General features: G+C 48.7%; 1 protein-coding gene across 1 annotated transcript in view; it reads left to right on the top strand.

Moving 5' to 3' along the window:
• Positions 1–8,128, top strand: part of LOC146064885 (uncharacterized) — a 125,625-nt gene extending 117,497 nt beyond the window's left edge. Inside the window, exons 2-3 of the mRNA XM_083178842.1 lie at positions 3,815–4,296; positions 7,705–8,128. Coding sequence (XP_083034968.1) covers positions 3,815–4,296; positions 7,705–7,861 — 639 coding nt within the window. The 3' untranslated portion in view covers positions 7,862–8,128. The remainder of the gene's footprint in view (positions 1–3,814; positions 4,297–7,704) is intronic.
• Positions 8,129–14,593: the final 6,465 nt, after the last annotated feature.

Here is a 14,593-nt window from a genome sequence, read left to right as displayed (position 1 = left end):
CTGTGATGCTGTTATTACACTGTGACGCTGTTATTACGCTGTGACGCTGTTATTACACTGTGACGCTGTTATTACGCTGTGACGCTGTTATTACACTGTGACGCTGTTATTACACTGTGACGCTGTTATTACGCTGTGACGCTGTTATTACACTGTGACGCTGTTATTACGCTGTGACGCTGTTATTACACTGTGATGCTGTTATTATGGGTGCCGGATGACTGACCGGCAGTCAGGATTCTGACAGTCATTACACTGAAAGCTCTTACAGAAGGGCAGCGACTATTCTCCCTCGTGGGGGTCCTCGACCCCCATACTGTAGATGGAGAATAAATTAGGTGGCAAGCATAGCGAGCCACTGTGCCTGCAGCGTAGCAAGTGAAGCGCCCCCTACTGTTTGAGTCCTCGCATTTGGGACTACGATGTCGGGCTAATAACTGTAGGAATCACGACTGTCGGTGTGTTGTACCACACCCATTATTACACTGTGATGCTGTTATTTATGATTATTTAACAAAATACAGTATGATCCCATCTCGGTATCAGTCCATCTCTCTTCCCATCTCGGTATCAGTCCATCTCTCCCTATCTCAGTATTACTCCATCTCTCTCCCCATCCCAGTGGTCCAGTGTTGTCTCTCACTCTGTTTCCTGTATAATGACATTGGTCCGTTGCATCTGAGAGCAGCACAGAGCAATACCAGCTTATTTTACAGTTGAGTTCACTCATCATCTAGAAAACCTTCTCCCACTGTGTCCGGTCATCCTTCCTCTGCTAGGAAAAATCTGTCAGAGATACTGTCATTATATTTGATATATCACTAACGCCGCTTGGCAGACAGTCTTCTTTCACCTTCTACTGTATGTATGAAATTAGCAATTACATTGCTTGGGGGATTGGGCAGCCCCCAGGGGTCCTTCCCACTGATGGATAGTGTTATCCAAGTAAGGCTTTCCTGCTTTGGGAGGAATTATCATTATATAATATATTATGATTCCCTTGGGTGAGTATTGGAATCCTGGGCAGCTCGGGTGGGTGCTGCTCTGTGTATGGATCACTCCATTCTCTGAACCTTAGAAGACTCTTCACACTCAGACCAAAAGCTTCATCCCTGGGGGTCGGATAGAAGACAATTTATTATTATTATTTTAATGAACAAAATATCTGCCCCTGTAGTGATTACTCCTGGAGTCTGCTCACGCTCCTGTGCTGGTCCACAGGACAACACTGGGCACCGCACTCATCTTATTCTCCCTTCTCTGCGGCATTTCAGCTGCCACATGACATTATCCAGGGATCAAATTAGTGTGGTGGATGGCACAAGCGACAGACTGTCCTCTTATTGGTTACACACCACCGGATGCCTTACCACTACAGGCAACCCAGTTACTTATCCAGTGGATTTCATTGATAATAAAGCAGTTACAGCCGTACTCACTGTTATATCCCCTGATAGACTGAGCGGAGTTGGGAGGAGCATGGTGTCATATAGCTAACCAGCCAATGAGTGTACCGTATGTAAGTGCTGAATAATAACGCAGGATGCGGGAACAGCAGGCAATTGCAAATCTCACTGCAGCTGAGTGTTGACTACAGTCTCCCTTTTCACAGTCCCAAGATGTCACCGCACATGCTCAGTAGTAACCTTAGCTGCCATCTTGGTACAGGGAATGAAGCAGTCCTAGAGAAGTAGCAACATGGAGTCTGTGCAGTAATGGTTGGGATCATTTGGTCTACAGCATGATGGTCGACAGTCATTAGGTCGACACCATTAGGTCAACATGGAAAAATGTCGACATGGGAAAAGGTCGACATGGTTCTAGGACGAAAGGTCATTAGTTCAAAAGGTCGTTAGTTCGACAGGTCATTAGTTTGACAATGTCTAGGTCGATAGTCAAAAGGTCGACATGGGGATTTTCACTGTTTTTTTTACTGAATGTCAACACAGTCAACATGGACACAGTTTAAAGTGCACCGCATCCCCTTGCTGCGCTCGCTGCACTCGCCATGCTTCGGACACACTATTTTATTCTCCCACCACGTCCTAGTGGATGGTGGGGCATGAAATACCGCCTGTCGGCACATGTCGGCTCAAAAACCAGTGAAAAACCCCATGTCAACCTTTTCACTGTCGACCTAGACACTGTCGAAATAATGACCTGTCGAACTAATGACCTTTCAACCTAGAACCATGTTGACTTTTTCCCATGTCGACTAATGGTGTCGACCTAATGACTGTCGACCATCATGCTGTAGACCAAATGACCGCATCCCATGCACTCACCTTCAGCAGAAATATTATCAGGTTTTAGATATCTTATATAACTCTTGCCTCAGGAGCACTCAGATGTCGGCAGTAGCTGACAGACCCCAGCCGGCACTAATACGAGGTCATGTGTCGGTGAGATAACAACGTACTGATGTCTAATGGTAGATACATACGAGCTCATGATTCCTGTGCAGTAACACGGACCCTCACACTGAGCAGGTCTACAGGACGTATCCGGGATCAGCTGCAGTAACTAGGCCGCACCTGGGACATATACTAATGAGGGTCATTTACTAAGAGCCTGACTCTCACTGCGGTGGGACATCAATCAGAAGCCGCTACAGGGCCCGATTCAGGTTGGCTCGCTAAGCAGTGCTAGTTCACCGCTTAGCGAGCATTGTTACGCCCAGCGAATGTAACCGCCACAATGCGCATGGATGTTTTGCATAAACATCTATTTGCATTGTAGCACGTGGGCCCAAAATCATTCGATGGTCACCGACCATCGAATGATTTCTACAGAGAGCGCAAATGTAAGTCAGTCTCTGCTGACCAAGACTTGCAGCATCCTGCTCTGAGAACTGGGCTGGTGGCTGACGTCCGGTGAAGATCAGTTCTGTCGGCCATATCTCCAGAAGGATATAAATACACAAGGTGATTCATCGCGCCCCCCGGAGCAGCGGGTATGCCCGCCCTCCCCCAGAGCAGCGGGTCTATACGAACCCCCCCCCCCGTCCCTGGAGCAGCGGGTATGCCCGCCCTCCCCCAGAGCAGCGGGTCTATACGAACCCCCCCCTCGCTGGAGCAGCAGGTATGCCCGCCCCCCGCTGGATCAGCGGCGTCGGCAGACCCTCCGCTGCTTCAGGGTGGGGGGGCAGTCCCGCCAATGGGGGCGGGCATACCCACTGCTCCAGTGAGAAGGGGGTGTCCTCCTTCCAACCATACCCCTTTCAGACAGAAAAGTCTGAAAATCCCGGCAAATACACGGCATTTCAAATGATGTGTCACTTTGCCGGGAGCAGCCTGACCCCCCTTCACACAGAAGAACAAATTACCGGGTTGAAAATTTCTACCCGGTAATTTGCTGAATAACACGGGTATTTCTTCTGTGTGAAAGGGTCAACATGGGTCATAAATCGGAGACACGGGATTTACGACACGGGTGTGCCCTTTCACACAGAAAAAGGACCCGTGTATTTAATGAAATTCCCGGGTGGAACGGCTTCACCCGGGTATTTCATTTTCTGTGTGAAAGGGGTATTATATTTGCTAACTTTGTATTAATGGTTACATGATGGAGGCTGGGCGAGATCTACAGTAAGCGAGACAGGACACAACCAGTGCGCTGCGTTCTGCATGACATACGGTGACAGGTCACACAGCAAATGCGCAGATGGAGTCATTTCATTGAAGCATCTGAATCTGTGACAGCTGCTGTGTAATGCTTCACTAAAGTTGGCTTCATCTGCAGAAAAGATAAATGCACAGCGGTAACATGTGTCCCGCGACTAACATTAATCTTTGCCCCTATGTTTGATTTGCAGAGCATGATGCGGCGGTACGTGGTTCTGCGTGCGGTGCTGGAGTTGTGGCTGGCTGTATCACTCAGCTCAGGCCAAAGCGGAGATGAAGCCTTGGCAGATTTAGGGTCAGGATATATTATCAACACCCTGCAAGACCAACCGAAAGAGCCCCAGCATCACCCCCAGGACACCCAGAAATGCCAGCTGACGTTCATCACCCCGGCTCAGCAATCCTGCGCGCAGAAGACCAGTGCCCGCAGTGTGAAGGAGGATGCGCAGTACCTGCGGAGCCTGCTGCAGGACAGCGGACGGGTGCTGCACAGCCTGAGCTACAGCGTGAGTGCCGACGTGCAGGACCTGGGATACCAGGAGGTCATCTCGGAGCACAACAAGGGAATCAGGGAGGACAACAGAGAGTTCTACGGAACCCTGAGCAAAGTCATGCAGGAGCTGCACACCCGCATGGAGGATGACGGCACGGACGTTCCCGATGAGAAAAAGAAGTGAGAATAACCAATAACTTGTAGTGATATTACAGGCGTGAGATCGAGGGATAGCTAGATATGAGATGGGCATATGAGATAGATATAGACAGATAGACAGACAGATAATCAGACAGATAGCTAGATATGAGATGGGTATATGAGATAGATAGATAGATAGATAGATAGATAGATAGATAGATAAGAGACAGATGGATATGAGAAATATAAATATGAGCTAGGTAAGAGATAGGTATATAAGATAGATCGATCGATAGATAGATAGATAGATAGATATGAGATAGATAGATAGATATGAGATAAGGTGCGTACACACGTACAGATTTTCTGTCCAATCTATCTGGTGGGAACAAAAACCTGGAAATGTATGTGAGAATATGACAATCAAAAATTTCCACCCAAATCCAGAAATACAGAAAAAAATCTATGCTTTGATAAATTTGTTATATCAGAATGATTTAAACACTTTGCCTGACTGATCACTGTCTGTTTCAAGTGTTTGGGAACAATTTTTTGATTGTCATTTGGTCCTAAACATTTCCAGGTTTTTGTTCTCACCAGATAGATCTGAAAAATCGGTACGTGTGTACGCACCTATAGATAGATCGATTTCAGGGGACAGGACACTGAAGCAAATATCAGGGTAGCAGATATACTGTATATGGATAGTGATAAATTGCTCAATTAGTTTAGTAATACCACTCAGGTGCATGAGGGAGGGGATAATACTAAGTAAAAAAGACATGGTTTGCCCCCAAGCCATCGTCAAGGCTTCTCTGTGGGGGGGGGGGGATAGGATGAGAGATTCGGAAAGTGAGAGATTTGGTAAGAAATGACCAGTTTTTTTGAAGCGGCAATCATTTACACTGCAAAATCACACTGGTTCTGCAGTGTAAATGATTGCCGCTTTAAAAAAATCTCTCACTTTCTGAATCTCTCATCCTATTAAATTTCACCCAAGGTATTTTTTACTAGCAGAGATATATATAAGAAAGGGCCCTTCTCCTGAGAGCTTATATTCTAAAGGTACTGTAGATAGATAGATAGAGATAGATAGATAGATAGATTTTGTTAGATTAATGTACCACTACAGTAATGATGCTAAGACAGCCACAACCAGAATACAAGAACACAAATATGTATAAAATACATTACATAAGATGGAAGCCTGTAGGGGCTAATTCAGCTTCCGTCTCTGATCTGCAAATTTGACTTACATTTTGCTTTTCAGGTATATTGGTCAGACAGAGAATGCCAGCGGCGGCTCCTACCTTAGTGTAGGGGGATGCTGCTAGTGGCAGTGATGCCGCCCCCCCCCCCCCCATCCACTGCCGCCACTGCTGGCCCGCACTGTGGTCCCAGGACCGGCACATGCACAGTATCGGTATCGGCCACGGTAATGCGCATGCTCTGGCCCCAGGTTCTGTGGGCAGCTTCAGCAGCAAGAAAAAGAAGGGTGACAGAGCGCAAATCTATTCTAAACACTCTCCTGAATCTGCTGCTGTCCTTAGCAAGGGAATACTCCACCCCTTGAAATATACCAAAAATCAGAGAGAAATTAAAGACAGCGCTGATTCGGATGGATAATATTCAACATTTTTTACTAATAACAATAAATTTCAACAAATCACCGGCCGGTAATAAACAATAAATTAATAAGAATATAATATCACTCTATCAGTATCCAACTGTTTAAGAGGTATTGCACAAGCAAATTAGTTAATATAGCATAGCAAGAAAACAGCTGTATTATGATTTAATATATTTAATATATGTATAATGATTTAATAAGTCCAGATTTTTATTGTTACTGTGAATCCGTTGTTAGTATACAGAACAATCTGCGATAGAAAGTAAACAGTCAGTTAGCTCTCTCACTGCTTAGTTTGGCTCAGGTGTTAGTAAAGTGCATGCTTCTACATTTAGTATTCAGTCGGTAAGTGAATAAAAGGATTTAGTGTCTGAGCTCATAGGAGCTCTAACCGCCAATCTCCCAGCTGCAATGCTTGTCTGAAACCGCAGTGTCCTGGCTGCTGTTTCCTTGCCGAAGTTGTGCAGCCCTTCAGGTTTCTTCCACGGGACAGCGAGCAGGGCGGCAGTGTGGTTGGCAACTGTGTAGATAAGTCCTTTTACGCGTTTCTCCGCCTTTAGATCGGCGGCTTCCTCAGACCACCTTTCTGGACGGAGGGAACTCCTCACAGATTGCATCTGGCTTCACTTTATTGAGCACAGTGGCGGATTTTACCTGGGGGGGGGGGGGGGGGGCTATTTACCCATAGGTAAAAACTGCCAATGGTCAGCCCTAGTCTTGATCTGCAGCCATCTGCTGGGCTCTGCCTATATGGCATGGTGACGGCTGCAGAGGTCGGGCTGCAGCGGAGCCCCCAACATCACCGCCCAGGACTCACTGTCAGTTGGCGTGGCTTTGCTATGTGAACATTGTACTGTGCTGCACCCCACCCCCTGGAGCCGCCGCTGGACTAAAGTTCCATAATTAGCCTGATCAAACCCTGTCATTGTCTGGATAGTCAGAGAGAACAGTGGAGGCAGATCACCAGGCTGCCTCACTGGCAGGATGATTAATGAGACCCGACAAGAACAGCCGTAACAGTGTGGAAAATGGAAATACTGAAAAGTTCAAAATATAATGCAATCAATTCAGAGAGACGCAGGATACAGGAGAGGGCTAATGGCGCTGTAATGGCTGCAAGACGAGAGGCCATTATCTCAGGTGATGAGGAAGAACTCCGCTCCCCTCTCATTCCTGCGGGAGGGAGAGTAACCCTTTATTTCCTCAGAGGCTGTGTCCCCTCACAGAGGTCCATAGATAATCTGGGTCATTGTGGATCATGCTTCATTGGGCCTGATTCACAATGTGTTGCTTCTGCGCATGTGGGACTTGATAGCCTTAGCGTACACAGCAAGGATTTAGTGGCTGAGAGGTGCCCAGTATTTGGGAACTGTGACCATGTGTGTGTGTGTGTGGGGGGGGAGTGTCTTAGAAAGGCTGGAGACGCCGAGCTGTGACATTAACTGCATAGAGATTGGTTTTGCACGTGTACAAAGTGGTGGAAGAGGAAATATTGCGCATGGCGCTGATCGGTGGGATCTAGCCATGTAGGTGTGTAGCTTGCGGATGCAGATTCTGGTACATTAGAAGCACAGTTTGGGCGACAAAGAATCCCGATAGCGGCTATTTGGCACGACTGAAGCCCTGATATACCACGGTATTACCTCAGCGCTAGTGGCATTTAAAAAGGGGCAAAATAATATTAAATCCTGTGGCCAGAACCATGATGTAATACCTGATTATTTAGGGGGGGTTCACCTGCGCCTTCCTGGCTGTGCTGGGCATGCAGGAACCGAAAAGCCTATTTTATGAAGTAACCTCTGATTTTTCTTCTTCAGGCTGCGAAAGAACTTCCTGATGATGGACCATCTGCTCCAGACAACCTTCCACCTGGCCGACAAGCTGGACAAGGCCTCACAGGATCTAGATCTCCTCCTGGAGAAGCAGTTGGAGAGATCCACCACTTTGGCTTACAGAAACACCCTAAAATCCTGATCCTGGTCTTCCCTGGAGACCGCCAGCACAAGATGGCCGACACCGGTTGCAGTTCCCATGTGACCCAACAACCACCACTATTCCGCCATGACACTACGACATCTATCATGCCTTCCCTGGATGGATTTGTTGTGCACTGTACACAATGGCTGGTACTTCACCGCCTAGGCCGACATTATCCGAGATGCTCAGAAAATTCATCTTCTTTCTATATAAATGCAAATGTATGCTGTGAATTTTATTTGCTTATAAAAGCATTGATACCGACACGTCAGCTGTATATACACAATGTTTTCTCTGTGATGTATGACGTGGTCCTGTACAGGAGGCAGAGATGGTAATGTCACCTGGTTTTACAGAGAAGTGCATTGTGGGACAAGATGGCAGCTCCTACAAATCTGACCACGGTGGGAGGTGGAAAGCTATAGCAGTGCTGGAGTAAGGGCCACACAAAAATGAAGGGCCTATTGCAAGAAAGTGTGACCGGAGTTGTGTGGGTGTGGTCAGTGTGGGTGTGGCCACTGCACGGTGGGTGTGACAATGTCATTTGGGGTGTGGCCAGTGCAGTGTGGGTGTGGCCAGAGCCATGTACACATATCAGCACACCCTGACACATTTTTGCTATTAGGGGGCGTGGATTGAAAGGTCTACTCTGTCTAGGTAGACAGTCAACAATGAACGTGCACTAGGTCGACACAGAAAAAAGGTCGACATGCAATAGGTGAACAGAGTAAAAAGGTTGACACTAGCAAAAGGTTGCTATGGAAAAGGTTGACACATGATGGGTCGACGTGGTTTTTTCATGGTTTAAGATTCAGTGTCCACGCCTGTTGACATAGACCCCCAATTATTGTAGTGCATACCCTCACATAAGTCGTTTCGGGCCCGGTGCCTTGCTCCGCTACCGCAATGCTAGGCACACCTGATCGTTCCCCATTGTAGTCCAGGTGTTCGGTAAAGTTGACTTAGTCAACCTAGTACATGTCGACTTATTGACTGTTGAATAGTACATATTGATCCATAGTCAGGATCATCCCAGGACCCAAGACGTGAGAGACAAATCTAAACCGCACTGAGGCATTGGGACCCTGTGTATTCGGTTGTTATGACTTGCGTCAACATTTTTTCAATGTCGACAATTGCATGTTGACCTTTTGGAGTCACGCTATTGAATGTAGACCTTCACCCGCTTCCCCTATTAGGGCATGCTAATCCTGTGTCAGGGCATGCTGGGATGTGTAGTTCCATAGCAGAATACTCCCGTCCTACACTACTTCTACCCCCAATGTATCCCTAAATACTGTATGTGACAGGAGAGAACGAGATACACAACTTTACCTATGATTAATGGTCGTCCTCATACAGTGCTGTCATGGTGATGGGGCCTATTCCTATGTGTAGGCCTGGATCTGTAGTCCCAATCTGCCCCATTGTTCCACCGGCCTTGTATATTAAGAGCAGAAGTGAGCCGCCTGTCTGTCTCACGTCTGTCTGTCCCACGTCTGTCTGTCTGTCCCACGTCTGTCTGTCTGTCCCACGTCTGTCTGTCCCACGTCTGTCTGTCCCACGTCTGTCTGTCCCACGTCTGTCTGTCTGTCCCACGTCTGTCCGTCTGCCCTACATCTGTTTGTCTGTCCCACGTCTGTTTGTCTGTCTGTCCCACGTCTGTCTGTCTGTCCCACGTCTGTCTGTCCTACGTCTGTCTGTCCCACGTCTGATTGTCTGTCTGTCCCACGTCTGTCTGTCTGTCCCACGTCTGTATGTCTGTCTGTCCCACGTCTGTTTGTCTATCTGTCCCACGTCTGTCTGTCCAACGTCTGTCTGTCTGTCCCACGTCTGTCTGTCCCACGCCTGTCTGTCCCACGCCTGTCTGTCCCACGCCTGTCTGTCTCACGTCTGTCTGTCCCACATCTGTCTGTCTGTCTGTCCCACGTCTGTCTGTCTGCCCCACATCTGTTTGTCTGTCCCACGTCTGTCTGTCCCACGTCTGTTTGTCTGTCTGTCCCACGTCTGTCTGTCCCACGTCTGTCAGTCTGTCCCATTTCTGTCTGTCCCACGTCTGATTGTCTGTCTGTCCCACGTCTGTCTGTCCCACGTCTGTATGTCTGTCTGTCCCACGTCTGTATGTCTATCTGTCCCACGTCTGTCTGTCCCACGTCTGTCTGTCCCACGCCTGTCTGTCTCACGCCTGTCTGTCTCACGTCTGTCTGTCTCACGTCTGTCTGTCTGTCCCACGTCTGTCTGTCCCACGTCTGTCTGTCTTTCCCATGTCTGTCTGTCTGTCCCACGTCTGTCTGCCCCACGTCTGTCTGCCCCACGTCTGTCTGCCCCACGTCTGTCTGTCTGTCCCACGTCTGTCTGTCTGTCCTGTTCCTACACAATCCCTATTACCAGCCTGAGGGGTAGATGTAGGAAGCAGTGATAACGGAGGAGAAGTGATAAAGTGCCTGGTACTTTATCACCAGCCAATCAGCTCCTAACTGTCCCTTTTTAAACCCAGCTTGTAAGTTAACAGTCAGGAGCTGATTGGCCGGTACCAGGCCCTTCATCACTTCTCCTCCCTTATCACTGCTTCCTTCATCTACCCCAGAGTGCGGATCATCTGCTGGTGAAGCCGTCTCCATTGTCACACAGCAGTAGGACGCCGGCTGCAGGAGAGAGCGTAGAGGGGACAACAGGAGATGTGTTCCAGCACATGAGTAATATCTGCAGGGTCTGACTCATCCGGCCATGGGAGGTGTTTGCTCAGGACAATAGCCAGCAATGGATGAGAACAGAGGATTCTGCTTCCATCTCCCAGATCCAACTGATGCCGGTAACACGCGTCAGGCTCAGCAGCTGCTGATGGTTATAGACAGTGGGGGGGGGGGGGGGGTCTATTCAGTCACAGAGCTCATATTCTCTTTATGCAGCTGTTGCCAATCACTGGGGCCTATGGTCAGACCTAACATACAAGCTCCTATATCAAAGTACAGCTAAGAACATCCACACTAGCACAAGCGGCATTGAGTGTCCGTCCGTCTGCGGAGCGAATCTGCTGCCATATAGCACAGTGCAGGCTCTGGAAACGGGCGCAGGTGAGTGCGGGTGACACAAAGTCCAACGTATTCCAGGTATGTCTACACTTCCACCCAACAGGGCACGCAGTCACTCCCAGTCTGCTGCAGGTGGAGATGCAACGTCCCATCAGCAAAGCAAACTGCAGATATGAAGGAGTGTACAGTATATATACAGTGTGCGTGTCTGTGTATATATACATATATATATATATCATACCTCCCAACTGTCCCAATTACAGTGGGACAGTCCTGTTATATTAGGAGACTGTCCCGCTGGCCCTCCCCTGGGTGGCAGTGTAACGCGGGCAGTTGGTGAGATCACTGCTGGTGCAGTGGAGATGGCTGAAGAGTTGCTGTGAGCAGGCGCATGGCATCTCTTCTGTGCAGGGACGGAGGGGGCCAGGGGCTGCCCAGTTACTAGGAGAGTGCTGGGCATGCCCCACGAAAATGGTGTCCCAGCACTAGGCCACGCCCATTTGCCTAAGGCACCATTCACTCTCCCCTTAGCCCTTCAGTGCGGCAGGTCACGATTTACAGATCAGCAATGTTGGGAGGGGTGTATCTCTTATATTTGCCCAGATCTTTCACTCTGTGAGTGTGTGTATAACGCTGGGCAGAGTCATGGGCGGAGTTATAGAGTGACAGACTGAGTAGCCTATCAAATAGCAAGAGATGAAGGAGATACCCATGTGATGATCACACACACACACACACACACACACACACACACACACACACACACACACACACAGCTGTATCTACAGTAACTACATACATGCTACACGTCACAGCCCATGTGATAATCAAACAGAGAATAGATGACAGGGAACATGCTGGAGGAGAGGAGCTGACACAGGTGAGGGACAGCCGGCTGCTGGGATCAGTGTGTAGTTCTGTACTACAAATCATTCCCCACCACCATGCTGCTAGAGACTATAACTCCCAGCTTGCTGTGCCTCTGATTGGCTGGATGCAGCTTGCCTATGGACTGTGCATGTGAAAGAGGAAGCTCAGCAGCAGCACTGTCCCCTGGTATACAGCAGCAGCAACAGCTATGAAGAGGGCTGAGCATTATCCCAAGTGATGCCCAATACTGAGCAGTGCAGCCTCCCCCTGCTCTGTGCCTCCTCTTCTGCTGCCTGTAATGTACGAGCTAGAGTAGGTGTATCCCCAGCTCCCCCCTTGATCCCCCAGTTGTATCCCCACTATCCACCGCGCTCCCCCAGCAGCATTCCCCGCCATCTCTTGGCTCCGTCTATCCACATCTATCCACCCATGAGAGGGCCTGGAGCCGGCACCTGTTGCATGCTGCCTGTGACAATGTCTGAGTGGCCAGAAGCAAGTGACAGGCGACGCCGCTCCCCGCTCGGCCATAAGTGCATGGAAGGGAAGCAGAGCACAGTGGGGTACAATACATAATAGTGCTTCATACCCCACCTACACCACCCACAGTATCCCCGCACCCGCCACCCCATCCACACAAACCCCTAACCACCTTCCCCCACCCATAGCCGCCTTGCACCCAACCCTCACCCGCGCAATAAATGCGTTCACAGGTTAAGGGGCCGCAGCCCCTCACGATGGTGTGAAGAGCGCCCGTAGGGCACGATGAATCACCTAATATATATATCTATATATATCTATATAGATATATAGAGAGATATATACATACAGATGGAACAGCTCTCATTAGAGCTGCTCCTGGAGATAGAATCGCCATTTTCCAGCCGCAAAGGGGGTGCGCACACGAGGTGCTCGGCCGCCCCATGTATACATATTGTGACAAGGATCACATGGACCTGGTACAAGTACAACAGCTTCTTATTTATACGCAACAATCAGGTTACTCACACGGATACAGCAAAGCAGCATACATGTAATCAGCAGCACAGTTCACAAACATCTCACAAGCTGGAACAGCATCCAATGGCCCCTACCGCCAACATATTGCCTGGGCATCTTGTCCACCATCAGGAGCCTTGTGCTGGTCTACAGAACCCATTGTTAATGGCAGCTCACAGGTGCAACTCATCAGCTTGGCAGAGTAGATTCCTGAGCTGCAACCAAAACCTGGAGTGGATCCCTGTTTAACTGCTGTAGTTGACACTTGCTTGAGCCGGGTGGTAAATTCGGAGGACAGCATTGTAATGAAAGTCAGTCCATCAGTCCAGGCCGACTTTTCATTACGTGCGGGAGAAAAAACATTGAAGGGTGCGTGACACATCCACTCGGATGCACATGCAGGGAAACGCTCGGCGGGTGGGGTGCATTTTCCAGGGTGCCTCTACCGGTTTGCTAGGCAGCAAATATATGCGGACTAGCACAAAGGTCTGAATCAGGCCCTTTGATTGCTGTTGGGGCTGGTCCACAATATGGCGTCTTTGCTGTTATAGGATTCAATGTTGGAATCCGTGGAGACAACACTAAAATCTTTGCATAGTTCTACCTCCTTGTGCTTGTGGGGCCACCACCAATTGCTGCAAGGGCGCACACTGTACAGACAATTCTGGGTTATTACTGTATGTTCCCGATTACCATGATTCCCCCAATTACCCCCAATTACCCCGGTTAACCTGATTACCCCGGTTACCCCGGTTAACCTGATTACCCCGGGTTATCCCGGTTACCCCGATTACCCCGGTTACCCTTTGCATTTTGAGGTTGAAGAGTTTATGTGAAGCCTTTTCCGAATTCCTTGCAATGACACTTTCCGACATTTCCGAGCATTATTCCCGTCATCTCGGTAGAAAACATTGCAGTAAATAGTGGTTTTGTTGATTACAGCGTTATAGGGAGCGCCAGGGGAATTCCGCCTCAGCCCTGTCCGACGTACATTAAGACAAAATGCTCATTAAGTCGGTGTTTGAAATTTGCCCGCTCACAGTAGGAATTAACGATGGAATGAATTAAGGATCAGCCTCATCATCAAATCCCCAAATGCTGTAATAAGTCCTCATAATTAACAACGGGTGCTCGGGGTCCTGACAACTCCCGGAGGGAGTGTGCGGCTCTGACAACTGGCGCAGGGATCAAGCGGATGAGCAATTAGCACACGTATGGTCCTAACAACCAACTCAGTGAGTGCAAGAACCGGGTAATTACCAAAGGGCATTTGAGGTTCTCACTATGTACTAAGAAAGGAGCATGAACAAGTCACAACGCTGCAAGCCTGCGCTGGTTCTATATTTTCACAGTCGCGCCTTATTTACAGCTCAGTGTTACGCCCCTTACACAATAGACGAACGATATAGCGCATACAGACTGAACGATATTGTTACCGATATTGTCCAGTGGCCCCAAAGTTAGGTGATAAACTACACAACACAGGAGTCAGACAGCATTAGACACAAACATGACAAACAAATACAAGAGGATGCAAAGATAAGATTGCTATAATAATACATGGGGGTGATTCAGGTTGGCTCATTAAGCAGTGTAAATTCGCTGCTTACCGTACGCGGAAACGATGTACGCCGGACCAGGGAATGCCTGTCCCCCATCACAGAGTGAATGGCCACATTTGCATGCCAATGATTGTGTCCATTGTTGACCATCTAATGATTTTTTGCCCGCTTGCAGTCTGATCTGATCTTCATCTGGGCTGGAGATGGCTGAACAGAGGGTGGGCACTGACATCAAGTAATGTCACCGACTACTGCGTTTGCATGGGGAC

The sequence above is a fragment of the Crinia signifera genome, chromosome 3, assembly GCF_055691185.1.
Source record: "Crinia signifera chromosome 3, ASM5569118v1, whole genome shotgun sequence".
Classification (NCBI taxonomy): domain Eukaryota; kingdom Metazoa; phylum Chordata; class Amphibia; order Anura; family Myobatrachidae; genus Crinia; species Crinia signifera.
This window is presented reverse-complemented; position numbering and strand designations above follow the sequence as displayed.